The 24,002-nt window shown below is 39.1% G+C and overlaps 1 protein-coding gene across 3 annotated transcripts in view; it reads right to left on the bottom strand.

Moving 5' to 3' along the window:
* The window catches only part of KLHL2 (kelch like family member 2), a 142,272-nt gene extending 118,847 nt beyond the window's left edge, over positions 1 to 23,425 (bottom strand). The window contains exons 1-3 of one of the 3 annotated variants that reach the window (XM_074229012.1): positions 23,301 to 23,386; positions 7,466 to 7,591; positions 1,707 to 1,840 (exon numbers count right to left, since the gene is read on the bottom strand). Coding sequence is in view for 2 of the 3 variants with exons in the window: in XM_074229010.1 (XP_074085111.1) it covers positions 7,466 to 7,591; positions 23,305 to 23,330 (152 nt within the window). In the remaining variant the exon portion in view is untranslated. Of the gene's footprint in view, positions 1 to 1,706; positions 1,841 to 7,465; positions 7,592 to 23,300 lie in introns of all 3 variants that reach the window. The other 2 variants (XM_074229010.1, XM_074229011.1) reach the window with 2 other exon arrangements.
* Between the last annotated feature and the right edge of the window lie 577 nt (positions 23,426 to 24,002).

Consider the following 24,002-nt stretch of genomic DNA (forward strand, 5'->3'; position numbering starts at 1 on the left):
AAGCAGAGCCTTGGCTATAGTTAGTCCCAGGAGTTATGATTGAAACCCCCCCCCCCCAGTCATTATCAGGTTCTTATCCTCATCTTTGGGATCAGACTTATGAAAATACATTCCAAAAGCATTTTTTTTTTAAAACAGTTAACAAGAAGGAAGTTTTAAAGGTGAGGCAATCAGTGAAAAAGTTCCTTGAATACCACAATGTAGGACTTGCACCAAAGCAGGGGTACATAAGAGCCACATGCTTCTCCTGTTTATGTAGCCACAGTGAACTGCAGCACAGATAGACACAACAGAAAGAGTCAAGCAGGAAGCAGGATGCCTCCCCCTTCACCACTGACTTACAGAATACAATGATATCAGTCTTCCAGTTAATTACCCAATAATAATTGCCAAAGAAAATCTGATTGTTGGGGTACTGAGGCAACTGAGGAGACTGGAGCAGCAAACAGTGGTGGGAACTGGGTGAACCACACTAACTCCATTTTGTGACTACATTCTATAGCCCAGGTCCTTTTTTATTCAATTATGAGTGTCATCCAGTTTTTTGTCTTGTGAGAAAATTTTATTCAATTGTGGGCACTGTGAGAGGACTTGAGTACATTGTTTGAACCTTGTCCTGCATGGCTGGGAAGCTGAACCACTTTTCCCTGTACTTAGAGACCCTTAAATAAACTCAAGTAAGTTGACCAGAAACCCTGTCAGATGCAAAGATTGAAGCAAAGAGTTTCTTACAATTATACATTTCAAGTAAACCCATTTCTTATCTGAAAACTGGCCCCATATCTGTCAATAAGTTATTGTTCCCATGTTCCTTTGATTGTATACAGACACTATGGAGGAGTGGGATACCTCTTTTTCTAAATTCAGGAAATTGGACATGTTCACTCTGCCCCTCCCAACTTGGAAAGTCTCTAATCCTTCCTCCAATTAGAAATTAGATTATCTAATATTGTATGTAGCCTGGTTAATGGCTTCCTTTTAACTAATTGGGATTATTGAATTGTTTTTAATGTACAAAAATCTGTTACCCCTGTTATTTGGGGTCCAAACCTAAGCTGAGGAAGAGGCCTAGTCCCAGTTTGTTAGTTAATAAACTGATATACTTGGACGATTGAACTATTGTCTGTTTTGTTTCATCTTTCACCCCTTCTCCCATAGTACATTAAGTTCTGCAGAGTTTAAGCCATGCACAATAGACTCCTTGAGAGTAGGGGTCTTGCCTCATGCCCTACTTTATTAGACAACTAACGTAACAGACAGTGAGAGACCTGGAGTCAAGAAGACCTAATAGTGCAAATTTTGCCCTAGACACCAGCTGTATAACCTTAAGCAAAATTACTTAAATCTCTGAGCCTCAATTTTCTAATAGGCAAAATTAAGTTAGAATAATAGCACATCTCTCATAAGGCTATTACGAAGATCAAGCGATACCATTTGTAAAGAGCTTTGTTTTGCAAACTGTGGCACCATATAAATGCTAACTATTATTATTATTATTATTATTATTATTATTATTATTATTATTATTATTATCGTTAATATTATTTTATCCCTTACAGTGCTTCACACACTTGAACACCAGCCAAGAATATAATCACTCCCTGCACAAGGCTTAGCAAGTTTCATGTTGTTACATGTTTTCTCACAGATTCCCTGTTACATTTCTTCCTGAAGTACCAATCAACAAGCTTTTATTAAACACCTACTATTAAGAAGAATTTAGATAAACTCCTTGACAACAGGGACTGTTTCATTAATGTCTTTGTAATCCCACAGTGCCTGGATTTAGGAAATGCTTTTTGGTTGGCAGCCTGTTGATCGTCAAGTACTCTGCTAGGCCCTGGAGACAGAAATACAAAAGTGAAATTTTCTCTAAATTCAAGTTTACATTCTACTAAATAATCATTTTTATCACATCACTCCCCACTCAATAATCATCAATGGCTCCCCACTGCTTAGAGAAACAAGTCCAAACTTGAACCTTGACTTTTAAGCCCTCTGTTCTCATGGTTTATATGGTAACAACTTAAATCACATATTTTTTTCTCTACACCTCAAGTTCTCTGTGCTGACTAAGCCTGTTTTCTCATTCTCTCCAAACTAAAATCTCCCATTTCCTACTTTCACATTGCCAGAATTCTCTTCTCTTTCCAAGCCCATCATGTGGTGGGGTCAGAGTTGGATTTAGAGTCAGGTCAGCTGAACTCAAATCCCTAATCTATTACATATACAGTATTTATATGTGTTTATATGTGTATGCATGCCTTTTATGGATGGGTAACGGATGTAGATATTTTATATGTATGTGTGTATATATCCACAGTCATGTGTGTATATACAGTTTTTATGTGTGCATATGTATATGTTTACCTTTTTATGTATGAGCAATACATGTCTGCATTTTCTATATGTGCATATATATACACATTTATACAAACTTGTACAGTCTTTTTATCTATATGTGCTTGTATTTGCAATGCATGTATATATTCTATATATGCATATGTATACATATTTATGTGTACATACATTATGTGCTTATGTATACATTTTATGTATGAGCAATACATGTATATATTTGATGTGTATAGATGCATATGTGTGCATATACACATTTATACATGGGTGTATAATATGTATATAATTAATGTGTATATAATTGTGCATGTATACTTTTATGTATTACGACACTGTATTTTATATACATATATACATACATACACAAGTGTATGTGTATGCATTTTCTATATGGGAAATATACATATATATTTTACATATGCTTAAGTTTTATGAGTGTATATACAATCTTTATGTATGTGTTTATGTATGTTTTATGTGAGTGATATATGTATTTTATGTATGTTTACATTCATATTTATGTCTATATAGTCTATATGTGTGTATTGTTTATACTGTGCAATACATGTATATATTTGATATATGCATATATGTGTGTGTAGATACAGTCTATGTGTGTGCATGTGTCTTATGTATATGTGCAATGTATGCATGTATTTATATATGCACTTAATACATGTTTATGTGTATGTGTAGTATTTATATGTGGTTTATGTGGGTATGATGCATGTATGGTTTTTATAGGTGTATATATACATCTATGTATTTATATACAGTCTTTATACATGTGTATGTGTATCCCTTTTATGTATGTGCAATATATGCATATATTTTATAAAAATTTTATGTAAAATGCGTATAGCTATACATTTGTGGGTATATATCTTTGTGTATGTATATGTATCACTTTTATGTATATGTAATACATATATATTTTATATATGTATTATACTTTTTATATATTTGCATAAAACTGTTTCAATGTATATAGTCTTTATGGGATATATAACTTATAAACATGTTTATCTATAATATATATTTTTATATGTATATATGAAAACTGCATATGTATATGTGGAGAGAGTGGGAAGGGAAAGGAGGGGAGACAGGCAAACTGAAATGGTTGAACAAATCTTGGAATATAATTGAATGAAATCCTACTGTGACAATGGAATTATAAAAGCGGTGGCATCAGAGAAACCTGGGGAGCCTCAGATGAACTGAGGCAGAGTGATAAGAGCAGCACCACTTCAATAATAATCAAAAGACTTAGAGACAAGCAGCTCTGAAGGCCTGCAGAGCCCCAATCAATCAGTGCAATGACCTTCAATGCATGAGAGGTGAGGACCATCAGTGGGGAAGTTGTTTTGTTTGATGTTCTAATTTCTATTTTTTTCCCCCCATGGACAGGGATGATGTCATGCGGGAGGCAAAAATAAGTGCTTTTTTTTTATTGAAAAAACAAAATACAATTTAATGAACAAAGAAAACGAGGGAGCTGGTCTGTAGAGCATAGACCTTCCTACAATGCCTCCCCTCTCCCCACCCCCCACTTGGATACCAGAATCTGGAGTAAAGTACTGAAGGGGAAGTTGTCCCTTCCCAGAAACCATGAAATCACTTTGAGCTACCCCTACCAGGGGAAGTTGTTGCAAGGGCAGGAAGTAACTAATGATTTTCAGCTGTGCAACAAATAGCACATTTCAGAGATTTCATGTTAGTTTTGAGAAGCGCTCAAAATAGATGACATGGGACAAAGTGGGAAATTTCTTGGAGCGATGGGGAAAGACCACAGGGCTACCAAGATTTTGATGAATTCTAGCAAGTGTGGCATAGTGGACTTGGGAGTGAAGAAAGACCTGAATTCAAATCTAGCTACAAACATTTACTGTTATTCAGTTTGTCGCATTTTCCTCACCTGCAAAAATTTGACAATAGCTTCTACCTTCCAAGGCTGTTGTGAGAATCATGAGATAATAACTAACTAAGCACAACTTCTGAAATGCTTGCTTTTATTGTTGTTGTAGTCATTGTTATTATTGTTGTTATTTTAGCTATGTGACCCTAGGCAAGTCATTTTAAGTTCTGTAACTCAGCTTCTTCATATGTAAAATGAGAGGGATGGATCTATCTCTAAGGTCACTTCTAATTTTAAATCTGATAGTCTAAAACCAACTTATTTTCTATAACAGAGTAATAATCTTATGCTAAAATTGAAAATACTATCACTTTCCTACTCTCTTGGAGAGGACCTAGCCTGACATCTCATCGGCAGCCTGGAAGATATGATTTACAGTTTTTCTTTGGGGAGTCAGCATCCTTTACTTGCATCGGGAAACTCACGAAGTGATAATTAGTGTGACTGACCCAAAGGACGCGGGATACTATTCAATATCTTTACCCTCATAGCCTGAAATGGGGCAGAAATGGTGCTCCTTGGGAAGAATGAGCTAAGATGAGCCTTCACACAGGGGAAACTTCACAAAGAGCAGGCAAGAACTTCTACCATTAATGAGTCACACTTTATGGAACAGAATCCAACTCAGACTAAAGGGGAGCTGAGCAAATAATGCCCTCAGTCAGAGTCCTGGTCTCCCAGCCATCAGCTCTTCCAGAAGGTGAGCATGAGATGAGAACATAGCAGGTCCCACCTCCTCATTGTACAAATGTGGAAACTAAGGAAAGGGAAGGGACTTGCTGAAGGTCACACACCACATCAACAGCAGAACTGAAATCAGCACCAGGACTACTCCAGAAATAGTGAGGGGGGAAAAAGTTTAAACCTCTATTAAGTTCAATCTTTCTAGAATGAAAAAGAAAAAGAATGGAAAAAAAGAAGCAATTTACAGTATTAGGGACAAGACTTTTGAAATACTGTATTGCAATAGAACATTCAGAAGGCTACCCTTGAAGCCAAGAAGACCTGAATTCAAGTCCCCCTTCTGACATAGTCTGGCTGTATAATCCTAGTAGGCAACAGTCTACTATTAAAGGAGCTGCCTTCTGGGGTTACAAAGCCAGTCTATGTCTGAAGGAGGATTTGAATCTAGGTCTTCAAAGAGTTCTAAGACTATTAGCTATAGAAAAAGTATGTATTGGTAGACAGAGTATTCTCATTGGGGAATTCCCTGAAGCAATAAAGGGACAGGTAGCTGGTGCCATAGTGCATAGAATAATGGGCCTGGAGTCAGGAAGACTCATCACCATAAGTTCAAATCTGGTCTCAGACACCTATCAGCTATGTGACCTTGGACAAGTCACTCAGCCCTGTTTATTTCCATTTCCTCATATATAAATAAGCTGGAGAAGGAAAAGGCAAACCATTCCAGTATCTTTGCCAAAAGAGGTCTTAAAGAAACAGACATGCCTGAAAAATGACTGAACAATAATATCACTGAAATCATCTGTCCTTAGGTGTTCACTGTTTTTCTTTTCAGTATTTTTCATATTTTATCTTATAGTCTATTTTATAGTCCTCTCTAGTCATATATGTTTATGTAAATATCCTGTATATGTCCTATAGTCATATATATAGTCTCATATGTGTATGTATATATATATATATATATATATATATATATATATATATATATATATATAGAGAGAGAGAGAGAGAGAGAGTCTTCTATTTATAGTCATAGTCTATTTTATAGTCTAATACCTGTTACAACAGTATTTAAAAGGAAAAGATCCCAACCAGATCTAGTGACTGGGACTGACCACACAAGGAACCACTCCTTTTAAAGATGCAAGCAGAAGATATTTATGAAGTGCTTTGCAAACCTCAAAGGTCCATATAAATGTCCATATAAATTGAAACTATTATCATATTATCATAACTATTTCAATATAATTGATTTCTTTTGTTACCTTGTATATTTTATGCATTTAAAAACTAAGATTAAGAAGGAGTCTGCAGGCTTCACCAAACTGCCAAAGGTTTAAAAAAAAGTTAAGAAAGTCTGTTTTACATAGTCATCACTAGGTATATAAAACTGAGGAAGATAAAAAAAATAGGGTTTTTTCAAAAAGCTACAACAATCGGATCATCCAGTTTGATTTTTCTTTGTAGCTGGAACACACAGTACTTTTAATTCCCAAAGATTACTATGTTTTAATTACTCTGCTTAAATGATCCTTTTCTCTACTGTCAATCAATATATTTGAAACACCTTAGGAATGAGACAGCTCTGAAAAAAAACCCTCTATGGTTCTTCCCAGACCAAAATGTTATTTTTATATGTTCTTTCAGTTTCAGTTGACATTATAAAAGGAAGTCCGTAGACTGTGAGATCCTAACCCTTTCTGTGCCATAGACCTCTGTGATATCCTGATCAATTCTATGAACTCTTTTTTAGCATAATAATTTTATTGATGTTGTTGTTTGCTGTTCAGTTTTTCAATCATCTCCATCTCTCTATGATCCCATTTAATATTTTTCTTGGCAGAAATAAGAAAGTGGTTTGACATTTCCTTCTCCAGTTCATTTTACAGAAAAGGGACTGAAGCAAACAGAGTTAAGGGACTTACCCAGGTTCACACAGTTTGTAGGTGGTCTTCCTGAGTTTAAGCCCAATATTCTATCTATTGCATCACTAGTTGTTTTTAATGTTTGTATATGCCTAAAAGAAAATGTTTGATTATAAAAGAGGCCAATTATATTTAGATAATTATCAATATATTAGGGGGGGAAACCAAGTTCATAATTCTATCTTAGGAGCTTCCTTCTTAGACTGACCAGATGATATTGTTACTACTTATAATAACTGACTTGCATACAGTACATGTATTATTCTTTTGATCCATGTAATCATTATTCAAAATGAGCATTGCAGGTATCATCTGCCTGATTTAATAAGAAAATTAATAATTCTGAAGGTCTCCCAGAAACCTAGGAAAACCTAGATTTTCCTGAATCTCAAAGTAGCACTTATTCCACTATACCATAGTGTTTATCTCTTTAATTTAATAAGATTCTTCTCTTTTGAAATCTGTTGACTCCAAGTTCTCTTTATAATAAGAATAAGAATGATGGCAAACAAGTGAAAAGCAAAGACATTCAGAGACCCAACAAGAGTTGAATGTATGCATGTTAACAGAATAATACCTTCTTAATTCATTCATGACTTTAAAAGCTTTCTTCATGTGCCAAGGGTTCACTGTCACTGGGCAGTGTTTTTCTGTGTTATCATCTTTTGTATCTGAAGGCTTCTGGGGATTCTGCTTTGGGCACCTGTAAATAAAGACAACAGAACCAACCAAAAGTCATTACTCAAGAGAAGTTTCTCAAGGTGCTGTCAAAATGCTTTACCCACCCACTACACAAGAGGAAGGAAAGCACTAATTACATTATTCTCACATTTAAGGGAATGTTACAATTTAGAAGTTATTGTATGGGCATTCTCTTTCTCCAATAAAATAAATCAAAATTATACTGCCTCAAAACTGTCAATGAAATGATATGAACATATACAACTTGGTTTAGCATAAAAGGTTGTGTCTCATATTAATTTACTTTAGAATAAAATTTAAAGTGGCTGCAGTGTGTTTTAAGGTTTGCAAAATATTTCCCATACATAATTTCTTTTTAATCTCATAACTCTTCAAGGTTATTATATCTTTCAATATATGCATTTTATTTTATTTTATTTTTTAGAAAGCTTTTTGAGACTAGAACTCTCCATCTCACCTAAGTTGGAATTGTAACAGTCACTCACAGAAACACCCCATTGCTAAATGGGAACTCTGACATACTCAATTTCCAACTTAGGCCAAATGACTTTTCCTTATGTAGCTTGGTGGTCCCCTTCTCCCAGAGGGCTCATCATATTGGTGCCACATTAAGAGTGGCTACCTGATCAGCTATAGACCACTACAGCTCAGAACTCCTTAGTTCAAGCAATCCATCAATTCCAATTTCTCTAGTGCTAGGATTACAGGAATAGATCACCAAGCCAGACTTTGCAACAACCATTTCACAGATGAGGAGTCTTTTAAGCTAGAGAGGCTGATTCATAAACTTCTTTCTGCTATATTTTGATGGCTTTTCTGACTAAGCCAAGAATGGAATCAAACTCTAAACAAATTTTACAAAAACAGAAATCTGGTCCAAATTTTTCTATGCCCCTCCTGGGGCAACTTTAACAAACATTTTAAGAAGCAATTCTACACCCCCCCCCAATATTTCTCTTCAATAGATCCTTGACTTTCATATTAAAAATAATCCAGAACATTTCAGAACACAAACACACACACACACACACACACACACACACACACACACACACACACACACGAATACACCCATATATCTTAAAGAAAAAAAAGAACAAGGACAGTAAAAAATTTAGGTGCTAAGTTTATAAGAAAATAAATAAAGAAAAATGAAAGAATTGAAAATGCACATAAAAAAGCCATGTGCCAGTCACTATGGTTAGCATAGGAGAATATAAAAACAAGCAGAAAAGAAAATGCCTGCCCTCAGACTTACATTCTAACAAGGGAGGAAACTGTTTAGAAGTATATTTCCTCCCTCACTTCTTTTCCATACTTCAATTTGGCAGAGAAAATTAATCCTTTAAGTGTTCTCACATCAGAGGGTGCTCCTAGTGCTTTCTTCTCCCTAAAAGTTTTACTTCCTCTGGTCCCCTACACAACAGTAGTTTCAGCTAAAGTTAGTCAGCTAGTGAACATCGGAGAGCCCCTCCCCATTGAAGTGGTAAATAGCTAGGAGGAATCCTACAAGTGAGGATTAGGAGCCCCTTGGGGAACAGTGATTTGCCACTAGTTTTCCTAATATTTTTTTTTCCTTTTGGCATGAGGGTTGCTACATCCTTTGCAGTTAAAGGAGGCTAAGAAAGGGGGTGAGCTTAATGGGGAGAGACAAGGGCAAAAGAGATGGAATGAGAAGGAAAGTCCAACAGAGAAATTTGCTTCTGTGTTGTTTATCTCTCCACCCCACCCTTCAATTTTTCTGATTTCATCCTTTCTAGGGTCAGGAAATTAGATGAAGACAGAAATCTTCCAGAAAGTACTCAACTCAATGAAGTTGGAGAAAAAATAATATATGACAGTAGGAGGCCTTTCCCAGCAAAGCATGCTGAGAGTTCTATTTGCAGGACTATATGTCCTCTATATAAATGTCTAGTTGTTACTGAATTTAAGTTAGGGGCATATCAGTCATATGCAAAAGTAATTAATAAAAATAGTACCCTCAAACTATTAAAAATTAAAATATACAGAGATTAAACACAAATAGTTAAGTCACATAAAGCTATAGACAGAACTGATCCTGAAAGTGATCTCTTCCTATAGGGTCCTGAATGCCTTCTCATCTTATAGGTTCTTACCAATCTTTTTCTATAAATTTTTTACAAAGCCCAATGTGACACTCATGATACCAAGGGTGCTCCTCTGGTACACTGATGCTACTAAGTCATATACTGAGTGTTCAAGGATATTTTTTCTTTCAATTAGTTCTTTCTGGAAGTAATGTTAATAATTATTTATATTTATATGGAATTTTGCAAAGCACATTCTATACCTCCTCTAATTGATACAACAAACAGAAATCAGACAATTTGAATATTATTGATCTTATTCTTTAGATGAAGAAACTGAGGCTCATTGACAATACATGATTTGCCCCAGGTCACATGCCCCAGGCAGAGCTACAAACCAGTGTTCTTTCCACTTCACAGGCCAACTATAACTTATTTGAAAATGCTACTTTTTTCGGGATATGTAGAATCATTTCTTAGTGTATGCCGCATATTCATTTCTATTATCACTCATCCAGAGAAAATGGAAACATACTTCAGAAGAGACATGAGGCTCCTGGATAAGGGTTTCGGTATAACAATGTTTTACAAACAGAAACTGGAAGCCTTCTTGCTGATTACTGTCCACTAGAAGTGAGCTGATGAATAACAGCCCAAAGCAAGTCTTCCAAGTCTGTGTTTAAAGATAATTTCCCTCATTTGATTATACATTTACACAGAGAGAGAAAAAGAGATATTTAATAGGTCTACATTTCCTTTTACATTTATGACTTTATATCACAGTCAAGATTTAACATATAGGGCAGCTAGGTGGTGTAGTGGATAAAGCACCGGCCTTGGAGTCAGGAGTACCTGGGTTCAAATCCAGTCTCAGACACTTAATAATTTACCTAGCTGTGTGGCCTTGGGCAAGCCACTTAACCCCATTTGCCTTGCAAAAACCTAAAAAAAAAAAGATTTAACATATAAAACCTATATCAGATTGTTCAGTGCATTGGGAAGGGGGAGGGAAGAAAGGGGTGGTAGAAAAATGTGGAACTCAAAGGCTTGCAAAAGGTGAATGTTGAAAACTATCTTTGCATGTAATTGAAAAAATAAAGGGAGGAAAAAAAACAACTTAAAATTTGTATTCTAATTATGTATTTATTTGTTTTTATTCTCACTATTAGCTACAAACCTCCTAAAGGCAAAGACATGTTTCATCTTTATATCTTTAATACTTAGCAAAGACCACTATCCACTTAAGAATGCTTCCTTGAATTGAATTTAATATACCCAAAGACCTTGGAAAAGTCTGTTCACTATCCTGGGTCTCTGCTTCCTCATCTGTAATTATGTAATTTCAATTAGACTACATCTACAGTCATTTCCTGATATAAATCCACATGTCTGTCCAGTGCTTGAGAGGTCTAAGCCTAATTTGTCTTTATTTTCCTGTGCAGCTGTTTTTCTACTTGTTCTTCTATTCCTCCATTTTTCTCCTCCCTCCCTCCCAAGCTCCTGGAAAGTTTAAGTACTTTGAAGGCAGCTAAAAGGTATCTGAGTCATATTTGAATTCAGGTCCTCTAGATTCCAGAGCTGGTGCTGTCCACTAGCACCATATGGGACAAGCAGCAATCACTAAATAGACACTGGTAGAATTGATCGTGGATCTACTGCATAAATTTAGATGCGGAAGACCCCCCCCCCCCTTGCTTTAGAAAGAAGGGATCCTAAACTGGAAATGATGTGTTGATAGCCTACACTATTATCCACATGAAAGAACAAAGCTGCGAAACCTGCCATGTGGCTGTCACTTCACAGTATGTATAGTCTGTTCAGTGGCCAAAAGTTGATCTCCATCCTCTACACAGAGTAGTATGTTCCACAACTCTTTTTCCCATCATGAGATGTGAGAGTCCTTTGTTCAAAATGAGTCACCTCCCTGATAATGCCAGATATTGGCCAAGTTCATCTGCTTTCAGCTCCTGCTTATCTTTCAGGAGCCATCCCTATTAACTCTCACTGAAAAGACACATTATGGAGCTCGCCCCTTTCAATAATCCTGGTAGATAGGAAATTGAATATTGTCCTCATTTTCCAGCTGAGGGGAAGGGGAAAGAAAAAAACAGAAAAAAAAAGAGACAAACACAAAGTGAGAGTTAAAAAAAGGGAAGAGAAAGAAACAAAAAAGACAGAGACACAAAAAGACAGAAGAGGGAGAGAGAGAGAGACACACAGAGACAGACGGAAACTTTAAGACAGTTACAAAGAGAGAAAGACAGAGAGGGGAGAGAAAAGAGAGAGGCAGAGAGAGGGGAGAGAGAGAGAGAGAGAGAGAGAAAGAGATAATGTGGCATACTGGATAAAGAGGAGGCCTGGAATCAAGTTCCACCCTGACTTCTAATGACTTGGGCAACTCATTTAACCTCTGACAGCTCTACTGCATCTCTCTAAGCTGTCTAGAAAATGCCAACTTGCACCGGTTTGGGAAGTTTCCTAAACCACTGAAAACACAGTCTAATCCCTATCCAAATGAGGACAATGAGGCTAGCAAATGGTTAAGCCAAGTCTAGAATCAAGGACTTTTCTCTGTGCCTCTTCGTGCTGTTTATTGCTTTGCGTTCTTTTGCGCAGACCAAATGTATTTTCAACACATCCAACCTACACTCACTGGGTCTGGTATATATGACTTTATATGGAAATAAAATTTTAAAACATATATTATCACCATATATCTGTTATGTTCTCACTACTGGACTGTAAACTATCTATGGACAAGGACACCTCCTCCAGATCCAGGTTATTCGGAGGAAAGAGTTTGTCACTGATTTAGTACCAACCAAATAGCATAAATATTGGAGATTGCAAAAGGAAAGGAATCACTATCCTAGAAAATTAACGAGAGGGGTGGACTCAACAATGGAAAGGGAAGATTTGCTTAGAGACCCAAGAGCTAATCTCTTAGAACACTAGATTCAACACTGGCAGACTAATTCCACTCCATGATTCTACCTGGTAAGTGCTCCTGTTTAATGTTGGTCAGTAGATCATTTTTTTTTTTTTAGGTTTTTACAAGGCAAATGGGGTTAAGTGGCTTGCCCAAGGCCACATGGCTAGGTAATTATTAAGTGTCTGAGACTGGATTTGAACCCAGGTACTCCTGACTTCAGGGCCGGTGCTTTATCCACTGTGCCACCTAACCTCCCCGTCAATAGATCATTCTTGTCAGGTATGGGAACATCTTAAGTCTGGTAAGAACAAATACCACAATTCTAGAGAAAGCAGAGATTCCCTTCACTTCAGATACCCTCACCTTCCTTTTAGAGCATGGTAACAAGATGATCTCATGTATTGAATTGGCTAGTCAGTCTTGGAATATCACACAGGCAAATCACAACAAAATTCTATCCTTAACAAATTCTGCCAGCCAAGGTTGCTTTATGTGAAAAAAAAAAAAAAAACAGTGCTGGAAATTGCACTGCCAGACTCCAACAGCCAGGAATAAGCAGAGGGGATGTCCAATGTCTCTGCAGTGACTTGGCAAATGAAAAGATGAGATTTGAACCCAGGAGAGAAGAGTGGGAGGTGTTTACATCTATCATTCCTTTCCTGCTAGGGCTGTAAAGTGTTGATTTGTTTTGGCAGATAGTATTAAAGTTGAGGTAGGAAGAGGTGATTAAAATGTTTGAGGTGGAGAGGTTGATGGGAGTATCTAGAGAACCACAATAAGATTGAATAATTCAGCTGTAAAAAGCTAGCAGTTAGCTCTGCTTCCCTTTCTCCCTCCCATCTACTGGATACAATGAACCACCTTTGTCCTTGAAACTGGACAATTATAGCAGGACTGAAGGATGACATTCCCTACAGGAAAATCCCTGGTAGAGAGTTCATGGTAATTAATAATATTCACATAGAGCTTCAAGGCTTGCAAAAGAAACTCAGATACATTACAGTATGTGACAAGGTGGGCTCAAAGTCAGGAAGACCTACATGGGCTTGAATTCCACATTAATCACTTACTGTGTGACTCTAGGCAAGTCATTTAACTTCCCTGGACCTCAATTTCTTCATCTATAAAAATGAGGGAGTTGGACTCAGTGACCTTTAAAATAAATCCCTCTCCCTCTAAGTCTGTTAATACTTTGATCTTATTTGATCCTCTCTGAGATATCCACTTACACTATGCCCATTTTAAAGATAAAGGAAATTGAGCTGGTAGGTGGGGCAATCAATCAGCCAGGCTATAGCAAAGTACTGATCCTTTTTATCATTAACTAGGATATTTAAAAATAACAAATAAACTAAAAACAGAAAACCTATATGTTGTGTTAGTAAAAAATGCATACATCCTCCAACTCAGAATTATTATCTAATTCATAGCTATTATTACTTATTTATACCATGGCTTTCCTTCCTACCAGTTTAGTGGCTACTGAAACGGTGTTAAGCTGAAGAAAAAAGAACCTCAACTCAAGGAGAAAAGGATCAAGTCAGAGTAGGCATTTGGGAAACAACAAAAGAATTCAATAGTTACATCAAATATACAAATACCACAATAGAATTATCCAAGTCAGCATATACTAAAGTGAGGGTTTATACACTATGTGATACAAAAATTGAAGAGAACTGAGAAGTCACCCTGAAGGAACTACGGGATTTGACTTGGCAAAAAGGAGGAGGCAAGAAATAACATGAGCAAAGGCAATAAAAAACACATTGTCATATTTTGTCAGGGACTGAGGGCACCTGATGACAGGAGGGTGGGCCTGTAGTATCTTCCTTGGATCTGATAACTGGCCCCTACTATAGGTTCCTAAAGAATAGTCTGAGAGAAGTGGGATTTTGAGACAATTGGATAAAAGAAAAATTGGAGGGTCCTAATTCCTCATACACAAAATGACTAATATGTGAACATGTTAAACATGGGTGCACATAAACAACTTTTATCAGACTCTTCACTGCTGAGGGTGGGGTAGAGATGAAAAGGGAGGGAGGTAGAAAAATGTACAACCTATGAATACACAGGGAAATGAATGTTCTCAATGATGTGGTTGGAAAAATCAAAAAAATAAAAAAAAAAGACTTGAAAGAAAAAACAGAAGAGCCAGGGCAATGACTTAGGAACTCATTCTAGGTCTCCTTCTATCCACCAAATCTAATAATTGGCTAAATTTTCCAGTTGAATTATTTCAAGGTCACTACTTCTCCCATCTCATCTACAATGAATTCAGACTACCCACATCTGACCAAGCACTCTTCTTCAAGTAAAGATTTGTTCACAGAATGGTTTTGTTCAAATGTTGCCAATGGCTCCTAAGCTTGGCATTCAAGGTCTCTCAACCACTGGACTCCATTCCACTATCTCACCAAAATTATCCTTCAAATGTTTCATTATTCTTCTATAATTAATCATAATTACATGAACATATTACTCCCTACTTTTATTTGCTCACTGTGTCCCATGCTTTAGCATCCCCCCCCCGCCATTTCCACCTTCTGAGATCATATCCCTATTTCAAGACCTTCTTTCTTCTAAGAACTTTCCCTAGATCTTTGTCTTATGAACTTTCGTAGCATTTAGTTTGTTTCCTCTCTTATGACCTTATAGAAATGGAGGATCGGAGCCAGAAAGAACATTTTACAGATGAAGAAACAGGGAAAACAAATCTGCAAAAAGGAAACAAATTGTCTAAGGTCAAAGGGTATCAAGAGTGACAGCTGAGATTCCCAGAATCACCACATCATAGAGCTAAGGGCTTAATCAAGATCATCTCCAACTCATGCCTCATCAATAATTCTCTCTACAACATCCCTAACAGTAGTAATACAGTCTTTGCTTACAAACTCACTACTCTTAAGGTTTCTGTTACCATTCCAGAGAGATCTGATTGTAATACAATTTTCTCCCTAAAGTCTTAAGCTTATATTTACCTCTCTGAAACTTTCAACTTTTGTTTCTGATTCTGTTTTCTGGGCCATGCAAAACATGGCCATAAAGAATGGGGGGGGGGGGGGGCAGAGCATGAGGTTAAAGATTCCGTATTAGACTCCTCTAATGTACCACCTGTGCATGCTTGGTCAGGATGGTGAACTGTCTCAGATTTCAGTGGCCTTCCTCATCTTTAAAATGGTGGGCATCTAAGGTTCCTCTTATCTTTAATATTAAGAAATGCTTTTCCAAAAGAGGAAGAAAAACCCCTCTTCCTCAACACAGCCCTTCAAAGACATGTGGATAGCACGACAGCTTCCCCTTAAAGCTAAATTCAATTTGATACAATAAACATTTCTTAAGTGTCTAAAATGTTGGCAGGCACTCTGCTAAGTAACTTCTAGGGACATAAAAAGAAGCAAAAAAGACGATCCCTGCCCTCAGGAAGCTAAAAATCTAATGAAGGAGGTTAACATGGAAACAAATATATACAAAGCAGGAAGATTAATAGGAAATAATTAAAAGAGGGAAAGCACTAGAATTAAGAAAAGTTAGGGAAGTTGAGATTTTTAGATGAGACTCCGAGGAAGTCAGGAATCAGAGTGGGGGTTGGGGGTGGGGGGGGTGGGGAGACAGCCAGAGAAAATGCCTGGAATAGAAAAATGGAGGGTCTCGATCATGGACCAGGGGTTACTATTTGGGAGTAAGATGTATGAAGCCAGACAAAAAGAGGCTAGGTTATAAAGACCTTGGAATGTCCACGGTCTGGCAACATCTCTAAGGTCTTCACCATTGTAGGCCCTCTTCAGAACATACTATCCAGTCACTAGGATTCAGTCAGTCATTTAACTGATCATAAACAAGCACTTAATAAACAAAAAGTTTACCAGTATCCTTCCCTGACATATATGAACTCATGCAGAGTGAAATGAGTGGAACGTTTATATATTAATTACAATGTAAAAACAAACAACTCTCAAAGCTTTAATATCAACAATAAACATGAAAGCCAATCGTAATTCCAGAGGCCTGATGGTGGACCTGGCTACTCCAACTCTTGAAGAAACAATGATAGCCTGGGGTACAAATGAGACAAATATCTTTTGAACATGGCCAATGAGAGAATTTGTTTTGCTGACCTATAAAGATTTTTTATAGCAAATAAATGAGGTTCCTGGGAATGAACCATATTTTGGGAAGGGCATTGATTTTTTTTAATTAACTTTTTAAAAATAAACTTATTTTGCTCTCTTTCTTCTTAAATACTCTAGCCCCGATCAGTGGGAAGGACCTGTAACTGTAACAAATTATATATCAATGTTCCTAAGCACAATACTCATGAATAATATCAAGTATAGTGAGACCCTCACTTCACTAATTCTGGACAATATGCTTCTCTTAAGGTGGTCTATTACATATGTGTCTGTGTTATCTTTTTTTGGCTTCCAAACAACAAAGTTTAACTGAAAGGAGGTTGTTGTCCACTAAACCCATTTTTTTCAGATGAATGGTTAACTACTCATCTCTTATCCTGTAGTTATAAAGCTTAGTTAAGGACAGCTAGTTGGTGCAGCAGATCAGGGATAGGGAGCCTTTTTTTTTTTTTTCTGCCAAGGGTCATTTGGATATTTATAACTTGATTCATAGTCTATATTTGGTCAAACATTTAATTAATTCACCCTTTAAAAAAACTACTAGATTTATTGAATTTCAAATACCCACTGTGGATGCCTTAGCAATGTCTGAACAATACTAGGAGATTCCCCACCCCTGTAGAAGATAAAGCACCAGCCCTGGAGTCAGGAGGACTGGGGTTCAAATCTGACCTTAGACATTTGACATTTACTAGTTGTGACCTTGGGCAAGTCACTTAACCCTGATTGCTTCACATTCAGGGTCATATCCAGTAGTTCTGATTCATCTCTGGTCACTGGATCCAGATGACTCTGCAGAAGAAGGTGAGGCTGGTCACTCAAATTCAGTTCAATTGCATGTCATGGCATCACTTCCCTGATGCCATGGTCTTCTTCAAGAAGGAAGGACAAACATCACAAGTTATACTAATTTATTAAACCAAAAATAAGTCTTTACCTATATTCCTATTAAATTTCAAACTACAAAGCAGTGTGGTGTAGAGTATGGCTTTAGAGTCAGGAAGGGAGTTCAAAAATTGCCTCAGTCACACACTGGCTATAAGACCCTAGATAAGTCACGTTGCCTCCAGACAACACTCACTCCAAAGCCGTAAGTTGAAGAGGTCTTGATCTGTACTGATAGGAAGAGTTCTTCACCAAGAGTTCCTTACACAAGATGGTCTGATTAGGGAAAAAAAAAATTCAAACTAACATAGTCTAACTCCAAATCCAATGCTCTTTTCATAAGGCTTCTCATTTGGGTTCTGGGTTTTACTATAGTTATCTGTATCAGTTTTATCTCTTTGCGGATAAAGACTTCTATGCGCGATTAACACAAAAACCAAAAACAAAAATGGAGAATATCATAGTAATCCTGCAGGTAGAAACTCCCAGATTTCTTGTGAGGATCAAATGAGGTATTTGTAAAGTGCCAAGAGAGTCTTAAAGTACTATATAAATACTATCTGTTATTATTATTATTATTATAGACTATAAAGAACTTGATGACAATGGCTATCAGAGAGAAATGCATGGTGATTCCAAAGGTTTGAATACTGGGAACTAGGAGAATGATTGCAACAGAAAGGGTCCTGGTGAAAGGAATCAAAGATGAATATTCAGACTTACATATTCCATTTACAGTGTAGGTATCCTTCTGTCCACCCCACCCCCAACTATTCTGATGCTTTATCCCATGTTCTCAAAGGCTATTCTAAAAGAGCATGTGATCTGGCATGTCCTAGCAAGCTTAAAATGGTTGAAAATATTGGTGCAATGAAAATCTGGGTATCTATCATTAGAGATCCAACTTAGATGTTTAGAACTGGTTGTCACCAGTTAGAGTGAAGAGAGGGCACCCTTGATGAAATCAGTTATCTTGAAGTATCGAAGCAGGAAAATTGTAGATGACAATAACCAAATAGTAGTCCTATAGGTCCACAAATTAATCTATTTGCAGAGAAATCTAGGCTGGAAATTCAGATACTAGGTTCCCGAATAGAAAGAAATCAACGAGCCTACCGCAGGGGCTTTTAACCTTGTTTTGGGTCATGGAATACTGTTTTTTATAATGCATAAAATTCACAAAATGACGAAGGAAACCAGTTATGCAGAAATATAATTATCAAAAAATTTTAATGTCATGTTTTTTAATGTTTAATGCTCCGTGAGAAACCCTTGATTTAAAAGATAATATGTGAGTGAATGAGCACTAGGCGAGTAAGAGTGAGGAGAAATGGATAGATGACTGAGGAGTAAACAGTGGGAAGAAAAAGAATTATCAGAAAACTAAAGGAATGATGAGAGAGGAGAGGAGAATCAGATGATACACTACAAAGAGAGGAAATGTTTCATGAATGTTGATAATCAGCATCAGAAAAAAATCAGAAAGACTATCTAACACATAACCACAATCAATTCCTCACATGTATTTATGCTGATGCTACTTGCCCGGTATTAGAAAAATGAACATGATGCATTCAAAAAGAAGTCATGTTTAACTCGTGCCAACGCCCAATAGCTCATAGTCCACAGAATTGGCTTATAAGCATGAAATGTACCTGGGATTTTGGAAAACAGCACCTGGGAGGAAATTATCATTTCTTGCATAAAGTATCAACCTTCTTGATCCTGAGGCAGAAAGAAAAATTGAACAAGATCTTCATAAGCATCTCTCTCTATTTCTGCAAACAGACACAGTCAAGGAAATTTCCACCTATCTTTCTATATTGTCACCTGATATTCAATTAACTTGAAAATTTTTCTTGGATGATTTCACTGAGCTGGCACTTTAAAGGAATATAACTTTAAAGCTACTTTCTCCAGAATCTCATGTCCCTAACACTAATGGGATTATGCTTTCTTGCCATCTCTTTCCCTCAATCAAATCTCCTTCTCTAGATGTTCCCATTCATTTCTCTAATGTGTGGGAGTTCTGGACTATCAGATGAAAGGGACTTCAAATAAAATGGAGACTAAATAAGGGAAACCGAAAATAATACTTCACTAGAGCCCAAAGAGAGAAATATTAAAAACTGGGGATGGGTAGTATATTTCTATGTCTATGATATTTCACTTTGCTCTAGGGAAAGGTGAAATGGTGATGTAGAATGTATTTTATTGTTTATTCTTGAAAATGACAAAGAATAAAAGCAAAGCCAATGGAATAAGCAGTATTCTGCTAATGTAAAAAGGAGGCACTAATAAGAAAATGTTGAGGGAGAAGAAGACTGCCTTGCAAAGTAAACCAAAAAGATTTACCTATCTAAGTTGAAGTTCATAAGTTTTCATTTACTCATTATTCCCACCCTTCAATGTAACTTTCATAGAATCATTAGAATCAATCCTGGTCAGGCTTCCTGGTAACAAGGCTACTTTATTGATATACCACCTTTGTACATGTCATTCTATTGGTTGAAATGCTGGTCACACAATCAGGAAGACATAAGTTCTAATTTGACCTCTAACATGTAATAAGTAGTATACCAGGGTAGTGTGACTTTAGGCAAAGTATTCAACTTCCCATATTCTAGACAATTGTCTACTTTAAGCTGTAAAGCAAGACCCCCAAAATAAGGAAATAGATTCATAGATGAATTTTTTTGAAAAAGACTTCTGCAACTTTTGTTGAATCTACCAGGATCAATTCATAGCCCAAATTCATATGCACATAATGGTTGGCCAATCTCTACCACTACATAATTGCAACATTGCTATTAGGCAATTGTAAGAGAGGTCCAAAGCCATGCATATGGTCATATGTGTAAGAATGGTAAGAGTACCACCAGAACTATAAAACTCAATAAGAAACAGTGACAGAAGCAGAGGACTGAAGAAGAACCTTGGGGCAGAAAAGATACAGGACTGTTGAACCTGGACAACATGGAGTCATCCAAGAATTAGTGGAGCAAAAGTCACTCAACTTTACCACAACTCCAGATGAAATGAGCTTGAAAGGCATGACAAATTAAGGCCATGAATAAAATTTCTCAAGGGTCAGTGTGGGGTGGGGAATGGGAAAAGGGGATAAAGCTCTTCCCCCCTTGGGTGTAAGCCAGAGACAAATTGAATACCATTTCCTCTCCCTTACAAGAATTCCAAGCTTCCTTTAAAGTTCAGTTTAGGGATTACCTCTGAGAAAAAGGTCTTTCTCCACATGTCCATTAATTATTGCTTCTCTCCCAATATGAATAGAAATTATCGTGTGTGTGTGTGTGTGTGTGTGTGTGTGTGCATGTGTGTGTTTATTTTTTGCATGTGTTCCAAGTGGTTTCCATCACCTCAACAAAGATGTTCTTTGAGAACAAGGGCTACCTTCCTTTTTTATCTTTTCATTACCATACATAACACAATGACTGGCATCATAATAGGCACTCAATAAATGGTTGCTGAACTGAACTGAACTTCCACCAAGATCAGGATTCTCTCCCTATTCTCTGGTCTGAATCTGACTTCCCTGATAAGTCTGAGAAGAAACAGCACAGACACCAAGACTTTCAGCCTTGGTATATCACTCAAAGTGGGAATGGTTTCAAACTCAGAAGTGAGAAGAGGTAAAAGAGTAGACTGATAAGAGGAGAAGCAAAGAAGAAAAATGAGGGGAAGGGAAAAAACATCCTTATGGTATACAAGAGAAGCGTGAACTAAACCAGCACATACAAGAAAAGACAGAGACAAAGGGAGTATCCTATTAGATACATAGCAATCTTAATTCATAATATTCAGAAACAGGCAAAATATGTCTTTATAATTAAATGTTGAAAACTGACAGTATTGTCAAATTTTAAGAATTTTTAATCTATAGTTCAATAATTTATTATTGCAATAGAGTTAGCACCATACAATCAAAAAGGGGGGGGTGCTGAATGGTGAAATTGCAGTTTATCTCAAGGCAATTCATTTTAATCAGTAGTTTCACTGCCTGTATCTTAATCCTATTGCTTTATTTTTTCATTGTTTATTTTTTTTTGCCATTTTCTATTAGCCTGCTCCCTCACCCTGAGAAACCACCCCTCTCCCCACCCTTTTCTGCTCTGCAGCATCTCAAATACACTTCTCTATTCCTTTAGTTTCTCACGCCTCAAGGATAACAAGGGGCTTCTGAAGAACTGACATGAAGTTGAAAGAGAAGGAAAAATTCGTCAGGGATTCCTGTCCCCACAGCCTAAGGGTCCCTGCCTTCAGGAACAGTTCAAGATGCATTGTTGCTGCTTCCGAAGGTTTCCCGAGTGTTCCAGGATTGACTGAGCCACGCAAGCAAATTGCCCAGACCCTGCGCTTGTGACAGCAGCATCTGAGAGAGGTGTCCGACACACAAAGATGCAAGCCAGATGCCCAGCTTCTCAGGAAAGGTGACTGAAAAGAGTCCATCACCCACTTTCCTGACTAGAGACCCCCTTCCAGGACCAAACTGGGGGGGGGGGGAGTCTGAAGACACTTTTGAGGAGGTTCTCGAACCCAAATGGTTCTTCTACAAATTGATTTCACCGGCAAAGTATTCATCCCAAAGCCAAGGATCCATATTTTTTGCTGGAATATAATCAGATAAGCAAGGAAGACCGGTGCAACACATAACTGTCATTTAGCATGGCGAGCCAAATCCAAACTGAAAAATGGTAAGAAGGCATGAATAAGCATTCATGAAAAGAGACACAATTCTACAGCATGTGGCTCCTCTACTCTTCCAAAAACTGGCTCAAAAAGGATCTCGTTCCTTCGTAGAGGTTCAAGACGAGAAAGCAATATTAATATTCACATTAAATTAATATTAAATAGTAAATTAATGTTAAATGGGAGATCAGAAAAAAAATTTAGTTGTAATAATTTCCCCCGACACAAAGAGAACCGGTAAAATAGCTCTTGCTAAATAAAAACAGTCCTATTTCCTACATACTATCCCAGCTGCTTCTATTCCTGAAGGGTCCTTTTTGACAGATTTGAATTGCTTTAAACAAAAACTTAAGCCGCTAAGGAAACAACACGTGCTTGTCACGCTACACAGCCAAAGAAACATAAAATCCTCATCTTTCTGCAGTGCCAGGTAAAAGAGGCTCCGCTCAGAGCAGACGGAGTCCAGTGATGTCAAGGAGGCTCCGAGGTTCAGACAGCTATTTATTTAGACACTGATCCTTCTAGTAAAGTATATAAAGACCGTTCTTCCTCCGTCTCTCCCTCGCAATAGCTATTGATACGGGTATGGATGTATCTATCTAGGGGGAGCGAGAGAGTCTTTACTCCGTTACAAGGAGGCAGCTTGACAGACAGGTATTGGATCGCAGTCCGCATGTCCGCCCGGACCAGGCCGGTTCCCCCGGGGCCGGGGAAGGGGACGCGGCGCCGCGTGCCAGCTCGCCCCTGTGTCCCGGGGTGAGGGGCCGGCCGGGCCGGGGCTCCCGGCACACGCGCGCACGCGCACCTGCGTGCACCCGAGAAGCCTCGCGCCTCCGCCTCGGGAGGGGGCCCGCGGGAGCCCCTGCCCCAGCTCGCCCCCCCCCCGCGGCGGGCAGGTGGGCAGAGGCGCGCCGCTGCCCCCGTGCCCGGCCGCCGCAGAGGCGCGCACACGCGCGCGCGCTGGCACTCACTCACACTGGCATCCCGCCCACTGGCTCTCTCACTCACTCACACAGGAGGCAGCAGCATCATCTCCATGGTGGCTCCCGCGGGGCTTCACAAGGCAGGCGGCGCGCTCGCCCGCCCGCACCATTCCAGCCTCGAACGCCGGCACTCTGGGGCCATCCGCGCGGGCGGCGGCGGCGGCGGCGGGCTGGGCGGGCCGGGGGCCGCGGCGGGACCCGCGCCGGGCTGGCCGGCTGGGCGCCTCTCGCAGCCCGCCCCGTCTCCGCCGCTCCTCTGCTCCCCTCCCGGGTCTGGGGCGCCCGCTGCCCGGCGCGCGCCGCTGCCGCCCCTGGAGCCGCCGCCGCCGCCGCCGCCGCCGCCGCCGCCGCCGAGACGGGCTGGTTCTGCCCACTTCCGGGTTCAGGCTGGGCCGACGCCGACGGCTGGTGACGGGCGCTGATGCAAGCCTCGGAGCGGCAGGAGAGGGCCCTCCCCCCGCGCCGCCTCTTCCTCCGCGCCGCGGCCGCGGCGGCTGGGGAGGGCCGCGGGGTCCCGGCCGGCGGGGGCCGGCCCAGCCGCCCTCTCAGGGGCTGATGCAACGGCCGCCCCGCCCCCGCGCGACGTCATCCCTCGGGGGAGGAGACGGGGGGAGGGGCAGACCCGGCCGAGTCCCCGGGCTGAGGCGGGAAAGGCGCCCCCCGGCGGCAGAGCCGGGCCCGGGACGCCCGCGCTGGCCCGCGGAGTGAGCCGGCCCGGGGTCCCCCG

Source organism: Macrotis lagotis, chromosome 3 (assembly GCF_037893015.1).
Source record: "Macrotis lagotis isolate mMagLag1 chromosome 3, bilby.v1.9.chrom.fasta, whole genome shotgun sequence".
Taxonomy (NCBI): domain Eukaryota; kingdom Metazoa; phylum Chordata; class Mammalia; order Peramelemorphia; family Peramelidae; genus Macrotis; species Macrotis lagotis.